This window comes from Psammomys obesus, unplaced genomic scaffold (genome assembly GCF_907164565.1).
Source record: "Psammomys obesus unplaced genomic scaffold, mPsaObe1.curated_primary_1811, whole genome shotgun sequence".
Lineage (NCBI taxonomy): Eukaryota > Metazoa > Chordata > Mammalia > Rodentia > Muridae > Psammomys > Psammomys obesus.
The window spans coordinates 3440301-3454867 of NW_026591711.1; the positions used below are offsets into that span (position 1 = coordinate 3440301).

Here is a 14567-nt window from a genome sequence, read left to right on the forward strand (position 1 = left end):
TTTGCATCCTCTCTGCCTGGGTGTCTCCCTTTCTCAGTGTGTGTGTCTCTCTGTTTTCACACTCTCCTCCCCATTCGAGCGAGGCCCACACCTGGCGCATCACTGCCGAGCCATTAGCTGCGGGTCTCCTTTCATCTTCGCTGTGGCAGACGTCTGTATTTATCCACTCGCGTTGGCCGAGTGGCGTCACCAGCGGTACTGTAATGACGATTGCAGCAGGAGGATGACAGCTTAGAAAGAAGAGGGCAATGGGGCTTCCTCCCAGAGGCGGTGCGGCACAGAGGAGCGCTCGCATCACAAGGTGACCCTAGCTCCCCGCTGCCATCTCTGCGGTCGCCGCCGTCGACACCGCGCTCGCTCGGGCTACCCGGCCCGCCTAGTCGCCCGGCCTCTCTAGCTCCTTTTCTCAGCCTAGATCCCAGGGAGCCTGGGGTTAGGAGCTGACTTGGGGGTTTCCCCCCTCCCCCCTCCGGAAAGCCCGGGGATGGAGAGCCGAAAGGACATGGTCATGTTTCTGGATGGGGGTCAGCTTGGAGCTCTGGTTGGTAAGAGGGTCTCTAATTTGTCCGAAGCCGTGGGCAGCCCGCTGCCTGAACCGCCAGAGAAGATGGTGCCCCACGGCTGCCTGAGCCCGCGAGCCGGCCCTCCGACTGCCCGGGAGCGTGGCGGGGGAGGCCAGGAGGAGGAGTCGGTCGATGGACTAGCAGGCAGCGCTGCGGGGCTGGGAGCCGAGCCACGGTCGGCCGGGGCAGCCATGCTGAGTCCGGGACCCCCAGTCCCCTCCGCGGACGGCCTCTCTGGCCAAGGGCAACCCAGTAGCTCAGACACCGAGTCGGATTTCTATGAAGAAATCGAGGTGAGCTGCACCCCGGACTGCGCCACCGGGAACGCCGAGTACCAGCACAGCAAAGGTAGCCACCTTGTCCCTCCGCTCCCCGGTCCGCCCACTGCACCCTCACTTCCTTTCATCTCAGGCCAGGTGGAAGATACTCCTTTCCCTTGGGGAAGGATGACTGGGGGGGTGGGGGTGGGGCAGCTGAACAACTCTTTGCTATCTGCAGCGTGGGGGGTGTTGGGGGGGGGGTGTCTCTTGTGTTATCGCGTTGGTGGGACTGAGTGACAGCTGTGCCTGGACGAATGTCAGCGTCGACACAAGTCCTGAGCTTGAAGGATCTAAAAATGTACCCCAATCCCCTCCCCCCCCCGCGCGCCCCCAGAGCTTTGCGGGAATGATTCGGCTGGGCCGGGAAGACCGTCCCTCGCGTAGGGGCGAGATCAAACGCTAGCCCGGGCAGTTTGTGACTTGAGGAGTGCAAGGCGCACGGAGGCGTGGAAGCCGAGAGTATATAAAGGGACCGTAAAAATCGTGGCGGACTCCGGTCTCCGGAGTGCTGCAGCCCTCCGACCAGTTTGCACGTCGGTCAGAGGTCCAAATTACCTTGTCACTTCCCAGGCTGGCGGCGCCAGGTCGGAAATGGTCCCAATGGTCTAATTGCCTTTGGTCTCCGGTTGCATTTGAAAAGGCGGGGATTGGGCCCTCCCCCTCCTCCTCTCCCTCAGTCTCACTTCTCCACCCAAAGGAAAAGCAGCTGCGGGGGGCTAGAGCCCCACCCTTCTCTAGGGTGGGTCTAAGGGTTGGTGCTTTAACTACGGAACTGTCCTTCTCACCAGGGGCTAATGGGAGTGTGTGTGTGTGTGTGGGGGGGGGGGGGGGTAATGCAGAAGGAAGTCTCTCTCCGCACCGACAACATCCACTCCTAGGAACGGAGAACTGGGAGCAGGAGACAGTAGACACACCTCCCCAACGCCGTCAGGATGGTTGGGAAAGGCTCGCACCTACCTCTAGGCCTCGGCCACCAACACCACCTAAATGAGTATCCTCCTCCTACCATCACACCATCTGCTTAACCCAGACTCTCTACCGTACCGTGTCCTCACCACCCGTCCTCAGATACACCACTCCTGCCATGTATGCCACCCAACACGCATTCCCACACCTGTCCTGGCCTTGTGGCACGCACACGAGAGCAAGGGAGCTCACTGCATGCCCAGCCATCTACAGTGTGTTAACCTCAAGAGTTCATGGTATCCCAGCGCATCTCTGCCAACAGGAGCAGAGAGCTCAGGGAATATGCCCTTCGCCGCACCCAGGGGCGAGTGGAAGGGAACGGAGGTCCAAGCCTTTACACCAGCTGTGCCTTAGGTCCAGGTCTTCCAAACCGCCACCTGAAGCCTACCCCATACCCTTTCTATCCCAATCACCCGAGAATCAGAGGCTGAGGTAGCTGAGGAGCTCTCCTCCTAATGCCCCTCCTCCAGCCCGAAGTCAGCGTTGTTTGTTTGTGTGTTTGTGTTGAGTCTCTGCCTGTGCACCTGTGTGCTCTGGTCTCCTGCGCAGGGCCAGGCTCCGACGCACGGGGCGGCAGTCCTAACAGTGGCAGCGACGTCCCCAAGAGTAACGGCGGCGGCGGCGGCGGCGGCGGCTCACAGGGCACCCTGGCCTGCAGCGCCAGTGACCAGATGCGCCGGTACCGCACCGCCTTTACGCGGGAGCAGATTGCACGGCTGGAGAAAGAGTTCTACAGGGAGAACTACGTTTCCAGGCCACGGAGATGCGAGTTGGCAGCAGCCCTAAACCTCCCTGAAACTACCATCAAGGTAGGGTCGGCTAGGGTGCTCGAGGCGGGCACGTACCTAGGTTGGCAGGACGGAAATGCCAACGGCCTGTCTCCTGAATTACAGCTGAGCAAGTCTGGGCCCGGGCTCTCCAACCTGGTACACGCAGAACTGGCCCCTGTCAGTCCATCACCAGCCACTGCTGCCTAGAGGGCGAGTCCTCCTTTTCTTAGGCAAATAGACTGCCAGTGACAGGGTCCCAAAGAACAGGGGAAATGTGTCTTGCTTCCTCAGACCTACTGCCCGCTCCCTCACTCCAGGTTGTGATGCCTGGCAGGGCAGGGTCAGTGGCTCACCAGCTCTCCCTAGGGTTTCCATCTGGGCCGGCGGTGGGTGGCTTGCCCTTGGAGCAGCTGGAGTTGGTTTGGGCTCTTCCCCGCACAGTGGGTATCGCCCCCACGCCCCACTCCGAGTTGGACTCCCCCCAGCCCCCCGCCCTGAGCAGTCCTCCAACCCCCCTCCTCTCCTCTCCTCTCCCCAGGTGTGGTTTCAGAACCGACGCATGAAGGACAAGCGTCAGCGGCTGGCCATGACGTGGCCGCACCCGGCCGACCCCGCCTTTTACACGTACATGATGAGCCACGCGGCGGCCGCGGGAGGCCTGCCCTATCCCTTCCCGTCGCACCTGCCGCTGCCCTACTACTCGCCCGTGGGCCTGGGCGCAGCATCCGCCGCCTCGGCCGCCGCCTCGCCCTTCAGTGGCCCGCTGCGCCCGCTCGACACGTTCCGCGTGCTCTCGCAGCCCTACCCGCGACCCGAACTGCTGTGCGCCTTCCGCCACCCTCCTCTCTACCCCGGCCCAGCGCACGGACTGGGCGCCTCGGCTGGCGGCCCCTGCTCCTGCCTCGCCTGCCACAGCGGCCCGGCCAACGGGCTGGCACCGCGGGCCGCCGCGGCAGCCTCGGACTTCACTTGTGCCTCCACCTCCCGCTCGGACTCCTTCCTCACGTTCGCCCCCTCTGTGCTCAGCAAGGCCTCCTCCGTGGCGTTGGACCAGAGGGAGGAGGTGCCCCTCACCAGATAAGGGGTCGCCCTCGTGCTGCCGGCTGCAGGACGCCAAGGGGTGGGGTGGGGCCTTTGGGACTCCTCCAGCGTCTCACCTGCCACCCCTCTCCCCAGACGCGGAGGGGAAAGTGGGGGGACACAACAGAGGAATCGGCCTAGAGGATCCAGGCGCCCCAGAAGCGACAGTGGCTGTTGCTGCTTGGGATCAGAAATGGGGTGGGAGAGCGGAGGTCTAGAGGGCTTCCTCTAGGGTGGCCGGTCTTTGCCATTCTTCACGGAATCCACAATCCTGTCAGAGGTGGAGGCCTTGGTTCAACAGCTAAACAAAACTCAGCAGCAGCAAACCCCCAACCCCCGCCCCGTACCCTTCACCTGGGCCCCCACTCTCCTGTCAAGGACAAGCATTGAAAAAGGAAATCGCTGTCTCTTGGATCAAAATGCTGTGTATGCAGAGCAGGTAGAGATTAATCTTCACCCGCTTTTCCAAAGCATGGCAGGGGGCTTGTTGATGGCAAGGTACCAGCCATTTAGGGAGGAGATGATTTACAGCCAGGGAGACTCAAGGATCCTTGGGGCCTGTCTCACCTTCCTGGAACCTCAATCACAGAGCATCGTTTGGTTCCAGTCTCCACCAACCCCTAACCTCTTCCCCTATTTCTGGCTTTGTGACGTCTCTCCTCCTGCAGCTCCAGCCTTCCCCCTTTCAGCTTGACATTGGCAGGAAAGCTGCGGGGTTTCAGGGTCCCTAAGCGGCTCCGGCGAGGCAAACCTCTCCTCCCTTAACCAAGCACACATCCTGATTAGCAAGTGATGTGTGAGGAGGGGTTTTGAATGTTGAATGTATAAAAATAATGATCACCGAGCTCAGGGCTGAGCCGTTATAACAAGGCGTCCTGGGAAGAGCTTATGGAGGGGAGACTTCCATCCTTCTCTCATTGTCTCCCCAAACTTGCCAGGGGGCCTTGCCTTTCAGCTGCCAGCAGAGACCTTCAGCACCTCTGGAGAACCCTGTCTCTACCTTCACTAGGGTTTGCACAGGAGCCACTCATGAACTCCTGTACACATTCTTGTAGCCAGTGTTTGAGGAAAAGGGCAACTCTAATCACCCAATGCAAGCTTCACACCACTGGGAGGGAGTGGTTCTTCCTGTAGGGAATGAATTTGGTTTGGTTTGGGGGTTTTCTTTTACAGCCCAAAGAATTTGCTGTTATGATTTGTTAACCATGTTGCAATAAAAGCTGAACTCGATTCTTACTTTAACATTTAAATATATATATATTTTTTTCTTGGCACCAGGGAACACATTTTTGAATTGCTAATCTAGCTACTATGGGCATGCATTTGGAAAGAATAAAGGAGATTGACTCAAAAGGGGGGGGGTCTCCTAAGTTCTGTGGTGGCATTGACAGGATCCGAAGCAGACATTGCAGGAAGATGGGTGTGTATTTGCTTAGTTCTGAGGACATCTGTGACTTTAGTAGACTTTTGGCCCCTAAAGTGTTGGGTCTGCCTAGGGCTCACACTTCTAATGGATGGATTCTTCAGTTGCTCCAGTAGGGCTCTCCAGGGATGCCATCCCCTTGAGACCTTCCTTCAGCCCAACCTCTGGTGAGCTAAGTGGGCAATGACAGGTGCTGGACCATTGCAGAGAGCAGTGTTTGCTGGTGAGGTAGGGCCCCATCCACAGTAGGAAGTTGGTTGGGATGAACCGGATGAAGGTTGGGATGATTTTAGTGATCCATCCACATGCTAGAAATCCTGCCCGGAGGATGGAATTCTGGGAGTTCGGGGGAAGGCCTCCCATCAGACGGTACTTCATCCTCTCAAGAGTGGCTCATTCTGGAATCCCGGCTCAAGGGTCTTCTGGGAGCCTAGGATGCTTTGGATTGCCTAGCAGGAAGGGCTCTCTGCTGGGCAGGTGGGGACTCACAAATGCCCTCTGCCCTCTTGCATGCAGTTTTCCCGGTGTGGAGCCTTCTGCCCTACCCAGCAACTGTACCCCCACTCTACCCCGCCCCCAGGCCCTCAAAGTTCCCTCCGAAGCCAGAGGCTCCCCAGTGCCAAATCCCAGCAAATTTTGCAGTTGCTCCGCATCGGGCAGAGATTGCTTGCGACAGGTAAATGGGCTGCGGGTTGCCTTAATGCCAGGCGTATTTTCAGTTAATAGGGAGGGAAAATGAGGTGTCTGCAGCGATATTGGAAAGTACAAGATCGATGATCCGGCCTCGTGTCCAATCAGCAGCCTTTAATTGACTGTATTTTCTGGGTAATTGAGCCTCTCTTCCTCCAAATTGAAGTGGAAGATATAACAATACATCTTGCCAGGAGGAATTACTCATTACTTCATAATGAAATTTCCCTTTTGCCAAGGCTTGCGGTTTGGCGGTGGGCACCAGTTCTCATTCTGTGACCCCTCCCCACCGCCCCCCTGCCTGCACCAGGCCGTGCCATCTGGCTTGACATGCCCCACTTTGGTAGGGAGAGTGGAGCTGACTATGAAGACACTGTCCATCTCTAGCTTCAGTTTTAATCTGTAGAAGGGGCAGGACAGAGCAGGCAACAGGCCTAATGTGGGGGATTGTTTTCATTATTTTTTTAAACTTCTGACTCTCTTGTCTTAGCTGAACCTTGGCGGGGTCTCCTTTTGCCCGAGGCTCTGAGCTGTACTCAGCAAACAGTGGCTTAGGATACATGCAGGAGCTTCAGGTTCTTGATCCCTACCCCACCCCCACCCCCACTGGGCTTTGGGCTCTGAGTCCAAGATCGTGCTCAACAAAGTTTAACATTTCATTTCCAACTCATTTCCCCCTGCAGCTTCTGAGTCCTGGCAGGACCTGCAGGTCTGGAAGCAAGGTCGGGGAGCTCAGCTTGGGTTTTCGTAGATCTGCAAGACTAACCACCCCGCAGCCCAAGTGAGTGCAAGGCCCGGGCCGTCGCTGGCTTGTTAGCCTGTGATTGATTGCCTTATTAAAGCGTGTTCTTGTAAGTGTAACCAAACTGATTGCATTGCATATGTTTGGGATAATGCTCATTTTAAACAACAGGATAAAGCGGATGAGCTCCGGAGCACCTCGAAGACGAAATGATTCCGGCCGGCAGTTCCTTAACTCTGGCATTAAATTACCCGGTTACACAGCATATCCCTTAGTGCTTCCACCCTTACTCCTGTTTTTTGGAGGGGGGGGAGTGAGGGCGCTTTGCAGTTTGATCACATTGTCTGTCCTCCTGATGGTTTTTCTAGTCACCATAACAGACCCACCTTCCCAGGCTTTAATCCTGTATGCAATCGCCCTCCATACTCCAGGCAGCAGGGAGAAAAGATCCATCATGCACCCTGTCACCCCATGGAAGCCTGGGTCCCCACAGTATGTCTCCTCCATCCAAAATGCTTTCATGAAAGTTTAAAAGATCCCTTTGTTCTCCAGGCTTCTCCTGCTCGGTTGCCTCTATTATTCTCCAAACGAGGAAACACCCGCTGCCATATGTCCTCCGGAGAGCATGGGTGTCACAGTGGAGAGTTGTGGAAGATGCCCAGATGGATGGCATACTTCAAGTGGGAAGAGCTTTTCGTATGAAGCATCCTCTCCCTGCACAGTGAGGGATGGGAGGGAAAAAAGATTGTAGGGAAAGGAGGGAGGTCTTCTAAGCACCTTCACTCCATTCGAAGCAGCAACATTTCCTCTCTGTGTGCCTCACTCCCAACAAAGAAATCCTCCTCTTGTCTCCACTCACTCCTGATGGCTGGCCCTAAAGGCAGGCTACCGGAAGATCGAACTTCCTGAGGGTCGCCGCCTTTGGGGTACACCGGAATTCTGATTTGCTCAAGCTGAGGACAGTCATCAGGACGAGCCAGAAACAACCCCACTCTTCAGGGTGTTGTTTGTAAGCGCAGATGCACAGATTCGTTTCTGCAGTCCCCAGCTAAAACAGGTCTGAGGAAGAGAATGGATGGAATTTTTTTCCTCCTCCCCTCCTCCCAGGTTCCGCAGGGGCAACGACATCAGAGCGCAATAGGGAGAACACTAAGGCCAAATTCACCGTTTGCCCCGTGTATGGGACACGGGAAGTGTCGACCCTAGGGGGAGAAATCAAATCCTAGCTATAAACCTCATCATACTCTCTACAAAACAAACAGAAACACAAAGTCGTTTCTAAAATTGCCTTCTCAGCAAAGAAGTATGTGATATTCTGAGCAGGAGGGAGAAAGATTGCCACTTAAAAATAACATGAAAGCATTAAGTAATTATTTAAAACAAGGCTGTTTAGAAAAATATTTGTATTTATTGCAGCTGCTCAATTGGCCTCGTTAAAGTCGGCAAGCATTTAAATTGTGTTACAATCTCATTTAAATCCTGCTCGGTTCCAGCAGGCTGAAGAGCTTGAATAGACCAATCACTTCATAATGATGATGAATGAGAAATTAATTCAGATACAAGCAAGACAATTTAGGCCTTCATCTGTTTAAATAGCCTTCCAATATTATTCGCGATCGCGGGTCACAGATTGAATCAATTGTCCAATCTTGTGAAAGTCATATCCTTACATCTTCATCCAGATTATTTATAGCGCAGCGAGGGCTGCTGAAAGGTATACGCCGTTAACAGGGACAATTACTTAAAGGGAAACGTTTATAAAATGGGAAACAAATGCCAGGGTTGGTAACAAATGGAATCAAAGGCAGCCATTCCAATCTGGCAGCTGAAGCGAAGGGAGCGGGCACAGCCTCTCAGGAGGAGGGTCAGATTCTGACCTCTTGGGGCTCAGGTGAGGCCGAGAACCGCGGCTGTCGCTGTCGCCGCCGGAGCAAGAAGTAGCAGACCGGCCCCTGCTTGCTTTAGGTTCCAGTGTTGCTAATGCAGGAAGCAGCTTGCGGTTTCCTGGGACCCGCGTCTCGAGGAAGAGTCCCCCCACAGGGGTCCCAGTTTGGGCCTGGGTCTCGGTTCCTTTCATGGGGGACTCCAGGCTTCCTTCCGTCACAGGTGGTGGAGATGCGTGCGGAGTGGGGGTTCCTGGTGCCTTCGGGGGGGGGGGCCCCGGAAACTCAACGTCCTCTTCACTTAGCATCCCGAGGGCCGCCGAAGGGCTCTCGGCTCCGTAGGCCCCCCGACTTGCTCCCCGCTGCACACCCCGCGGCCTTCCCACGGAAGAGGGGCGCCCAGCTCTCCCCACCCTGCAGGGTCCCGTCCCCAGGCTCATTTCGTCGCCCTCCTTTGTCAAAAAGTCCTCTGGCAGGACCCATGGAGTTAGGGTGATTGGTACAACTTAGAGGTGACAGGTGCTTCCCCGGAGGCTCCACTCTTCCCGACCCCGCCGCTTGTTTAGGAAAGACCAGCGTGGTGCTGGCAGGACCTGGGTTCATTCCTCTGGGGTGGGTACGAGCACGCTAGGGATCTACCCGCGAATCTCCTCTCCTCCAGCTAAAGAGCCTGTCCCGGGGACAGAGCCTTCTAGGCGGCGCTCTTAGGGGGAAGCTAGAGGGGCGGCCTCAGAAGACAGGGAAGAGCAGTCCATTCCCTGCTGGCAGCCTGGAGGATGAGAAGGGGGGAAAGTGGGTCCCGAGAAGGAGTCCGGGCTGCGCTCCAGTCCTGTCCTCGCGTGGTTTGCTTTTTTTCCATTTTTCTTTTTTCTCCTTCTGTATTTTTTCTATTTGAAACAAAAGCCCAACTAACGGATTCCTGGCGCTCCGAGGACCCACTCCTGGGAGCGACTTTGATGTATTGCTGTCCAATTAGTGCCTTTAATTGGTGTCCTCGGGGACGGGCAGGCCGAGAGCTGGGACGCAGCCTCCTCTCGACTCTCCTGCACACTGAAAAGGTAAAATTTATAACGCACTGTGGGAACCCCTTGGGAGAGCAACTAGCAAGAGAGGCAGAGGGGAGAGAGTGGCAACTCTGTCTCGCCGAGGATGCGTCCTCCAACTTCGGGGGGTCCAGGGGAAGGGTCCCGAACACGTGTGTTCTGCTCAGGTTTCCGTGCAGGAGACTTAGGGCGGCTAAGTCGCCGAGGATTATGAATTTCCTTGCAGAAAAGCCAAGGGAGTTTGCATTGTCTGTAGATGCCCAACCGCATGTGGTCCCCCATCTCGTTAATAATGGCTGTTTGTTAACGAGGATGCGGAGGTTAAATAATCCGGGTGGAAGATTAAACACGCCTCATCAAGGCGCCGGGAGCTGAGACCTGCAGCACAGCCGGCTAGCTTGCTGGAGCCTGGAGGACCGGGTGGGAATGAAGAGCTGCCGTGAGCACTGGGGAGGAGGACGAGGGAAGGTCCCAGGCCCTCGGACGCCCCACTCCTAGACCTGCTGAGTAGAGGCCATAGATTAGAGGCAGCTCCGTAGGAGGTGGTCGGCAAATCTGCTCAGGAATCTGCTCTGCTCTGGGATCAGGAAGCAGCTCCTGGTCCCGAATTCAAGGCTCTCCTGTTCCTGTCAACCCATTAGTAAGTTAGGGGTGTTTGTAGCCCATGTGACTAGCACTCAGTGGACACAGGAACCGTGGCTCCTGGCTGAGCGCTGCCCCTTAAGAGCCCTCTGAGTGGCATCTCATTATTCTTCCCCATCCATTTTTTTCCCTCTTGTATGAAATGGACGGAAGAGAAGGCTTCATGCAGATGATGTAATTTTTTTTTCCTTTCTTTACTCTAGTTTCCCAGCTGGAAAGTGGAGCACTTTCCCCTTGAATTGTCTCTACTTAACCTTGGAGAATTCAGTCAAGGAGAATTTTATTTGGCAAATATTTAGGACCTACTATGTACTGGTCATGGTGTGATGGGTGCCTTTCAGACTGGAAAGCAGACTAGCAATTCCTATTTCCCCTGCTCTCCGTTCCCAAGTAAGTGTCGTAAAGGAAGACAAGGTTGGAAATTTTGAAGGAGAGAGAAGAGAATGGGAGTGTACTTGTGGGACAGAGAAGCTGTCGAGTGAGGTGTGATGGGACTGTTTAAAGGAAGTGAAGGACTTGAAGAGACAGTGGGGAAGTCAGTGGGGACAGACAGTGCACACAGAAGTGCCTTGAGTGGGGTCGCGGCTTGCAGGACAAGAGGAAGAAGGCCTTTCTGGAGTCCCAGTGATGTGACAGGGAGCACAGGATCTCAGAATTTGATGAAAAAGAAAAAAAAAAAAAAAGGCTGCGTGCAACGATTGTGCATGCTGTTCCAACAGCTGGAATTATACTTGTTACCTAATTTCAAAGAAATCACCTTCAGTTTTTTACCAAACAGAGAACTCAGCTGCCAGGCTGGTGCTCCAAAATTCCCCTCAAAGAAGGTAGTAGATGAGCTTCCTATTGAGCTCTCCTCCAGACAGCAAGAAAGGTGGTTTCCACATTTGTCTACCTTTGGTTGGAAAGTCCAGGAGCCAGAGAGATGATGGTGCTGAGCAGCGAGGCAGGCACTCCAGTGATGGAGCCTTTGCTGGTACCCTCCTGTGCCCTGTGCTTTCCCGGCATCATTTCCCTCCATTCTCACAACAGTCTTCTGAGTCTAGCTTGGCCGTCATTCTCATTTTGCAGAGGAAGTTGAGACACAGGGAGCTTGTAGCCGGCTGGTTCCCGCCCTTGTTACTCAGTCAAGGCATCAGTCTTGACTCCAGAGCTCATGTTTCCATCACTCCACTAAAGCTGACTTCCTGGTGTAGCAGGGTGGCTGAGGGCTGATGGGGACTGCATTTCTCCTAGAGTTGCTAAGAGCAAATATCAGTTCTTGATGAAGGCAGCTAGCATGTTGAGTGGGATGGGCTAACACTCACGTGTCTATTTTAACAACAAAAAAAAAATTTGTGCCTGTTGCTTGGGATTCAACCCATGATCACATGCATGCTAGGTAAGCATTTTACCCTACACAACGTTTATTATTATTATTATTATTACTATTATTATTACTATTATTATTTGGCTTTTTGAGAGAGGTTCTCACCATATAGCTTTGGCTGGCTAGATGTGTAGCAGAATTAATGTGCAGATGAGGCTGGCCTCAAACTCACAGAGACCTGCAGGCTTCTGCCTCCCAGTTGTTGGGATTAAAGACACGTACCATCACCACACCCAGCAAATCTCTATTTCTAAAGAGCATAACTCCTTTCTGCCCTCTAAAACTACATACAGTCAGTGTTTCTTTGATGAATGTTCTGTGAGCAATGCAACCCAAGAAATGACTGAATAAGCATTTGTTTTTTTTTTTTTTTTTTTTTAGTACGTTTAATACGGCTGATACCAGACTGGAGTTTTCACAATGTCTTCATTTCAAATTTGGTTATTGATATGGTTTTGTTTGGATCCCCTCCCTCACAATTAATTTGTGCTTTGCTTGAAAACAACTCATTAGTGCTGACAGCTGTGGTCAAGATGCTCCTGTAGTGGGAAGTACACTAGCTTTGGCAGGAAGCCTGCCAAAAGAGAGCTTGGGACATACCTCAACTCATTTGCTGTTTGATTTAGAGCCTCCATTTCTGTAGAATTGGAAGCTTTATGTTGTACAAAATATAAAACGCAAGGCTGTTGACACCTATTGATGGAAACATAAATAATTTGAGTCACACACACACACACACACACACACACACACATCCGGGGATCAGGGTCTCCAGGCTTCAATCTCCACTCTGACATGTAAAAGTAGTGTGAACCTGAAAGTTTCCAAACCCAAGCCTCAGTTTCCTCATCTTCTTCATTGGGGATGACAAAAATAGGCCCGTGGCTGTTATTTAGAATGTAGCCATTTACATCAACAGTCAATCTTCTGTGAGCCAGGAATCTTGATGCACGGCTCTAGCAAACGTTGGTCTCCTGGAGCCGTGGTCTATCTACCAAAGGGTCAAGGAGGGAGGAAAGGGCTCCAGGCTCATTCACATGGTTGCTGGCAGGGGTTAGCCTTCACCGATGGCTACTTGGCTGAAGGCCTCAGTTCCTTGCTGGTTGTCGGTTAGAATCCTCTCTCAGCTCTCTGCCGAATGAGCCTGCCCATAGAGTAACTCCATCAGGACAGTTGTCTTCTTTTAGAATGAGTATTCAAGGGGTGGGGTGTGGAGCTCGACAGAACCCTTTGTCCTTTTGTTAGCTAACTGTGGAAGAGGCATACCATCACGTGGGCTGTATCATACTCATGAGAGGTGATCACTAGACGGAGCCCATGTCCCAGGGGCAGGTACACAGGGTATCAAATCTAGGAGGCAGCAATCTTTGCATGTTCTCTCAGAGGCTGCCCCTGTAGACCCGTCTTACAGGCCTGCTGCAAGCTATACGTGGCTCTGTATTTATGGAGCATTAGGACAGGCCCTCTGACTGCCGTTATCATCTCCCACTGATTGAATGGAAGGCTCAGTTCTTCATGAATCTTCATGAAGATTCCCCTACCTCAACTGTGGACTCCAGTCATCCTATTTTTGAGGAAGGGTCTCCCACTGGCCGGTAGCTTGACAATTAGGCTAGGCTTGGTGGTCAATGAGCCTCAGGGATAAGCCCAACTCTGCCTTGCCAGTGAGTTCTGGGAATAGGACCTAGGTCCTCCTGCCTGCAAGGCAAGCATTTTACCACAGTACACTATCATCAGGTGGTGGTGGCGTATGCTTTTAATCCCAGCACCCAGGAGACAGAGGCAGAGGCAGACAGATCTCTGGGAGTTCAAAGCCAGCCTGGTCTACAGACCAAGTTTCAGGACAGCCATGGTTACACAGAGAATCCGTGTCTCAAAAACACCAAAACAGCCCCTACCCCCAAAAACTCAAACCAAAAACCCCAAACTGAGCTATCTCCCTAGTCTTCTTCTTAATAATAAATTATTAATTATGTGTATGATGTGTTTGTGAGTGCAGGTACAGATGTACCACATGTCCCACGTGGAGGATGGAGGTCAGAGGAAGACTTTCAAGGGAGTTGGCTGTCCGTTTCTATTGTGGTTCTGGGGATCAAACTTAGGGGGTCAAGAGATTTTTATCTCGGCAGCCCTGTTTCTGTTTTTGAGACAGGCTCTTACTATATAGTGCAGGCTGCCTCGAACCCAGAATCTTCTTCCTTCAGCCAGCTGGGATTATGGGTGTGACTCACCATACCCAGCTCTGAACTTGCAGTGGGAACAAGGCAGCTTGGACAGGGCCAGGGTTTTGGGAGACAAGACTGGTTTCAGTTTCTGGTTGTTGTTTAGTGGCTTCGAGGGCAGCAGCTGTTTAATGTCCTAGACTCCAGAGCTTCAGCCTTGTCCTGCGGTGGAGGCTGTGACCAAGAGCGGTGACAGGCACAGAACACTTTCCTGGTCTTCCCTCTTCCTTGTTCTTTTTCTAGCCCTTTATCCCCGATCATCCACTGACCCCTTGGACAGAGATTTAACTACAAGCCCCACTCTTTGGGGTCAAGGAAAGCAGAGGCCACTGTTTGCAGATTCTGCCAGTTAGATTTGTCACAGAGCTGGGGCAGACTGCTGCTGTTGCTGCTGCTGCTGCTGGTCAGAGTGATGGTGGATTAGCTGTGGAAAGTTGCATGCTGCGGCATATTAGAATCAGCTGCGGGAGTCTGTACACTAGGCCATGCCCTAACTTAGCTGAACGTGACTCTTACAATCAACAACGCGGATGGCTGTAGTTTCCCAAGCTTTCCCAGAAGATCCCGAGGCAAAGAAAGATGCCATCTACCAAGGTTGGGTGACCTTGTGTGCCTGTCGTATTTCACTTGGGCCAAGATAACATGTCTGGATTTAAAGGCTAAGTCTGTGTTTCTCAATGGCCACTCTAGGAATATCTCCTGAGCTGAACTCAGTGAACCTAGTGAAAGGCAAGCGCTGGGGTGGGGGTAGGGTGGACAGGGCAACTACAGCAGAACACACGAAACCCAACCAAACCAGGGCAATCTGGCCTACTTTCACCTCCGTGTTACTCTCCTAAAGCACCAGGAAGGAAGTG

At 53.4% G+C, this 14567-nt stretch overlaps 1 protein-coding gene across 1 annotated transcript; it reads left to right on the forward strand.

Annotated features, from left to right (window-relative positions):
- Nucleotides 1-484: 484 nt before the first annotated feature.
- On the forward strand, nt 485-3700 carry Evx1 (even-skipped homeobox 1). Its single transcript, XM_055611778.1, has 3 exons — nt 485-911; nt 2399-2658; nt 3158-3700. Exons 1-3 carry the CDS (start codon nt 485-487, stop codon nt 3698-3700), a joined length of 1230 nt encoding a protein of 409 aa, XP_055467753.1.
- Nucleotides 3701-14567: the final 10867 nt, after the last annotated feature.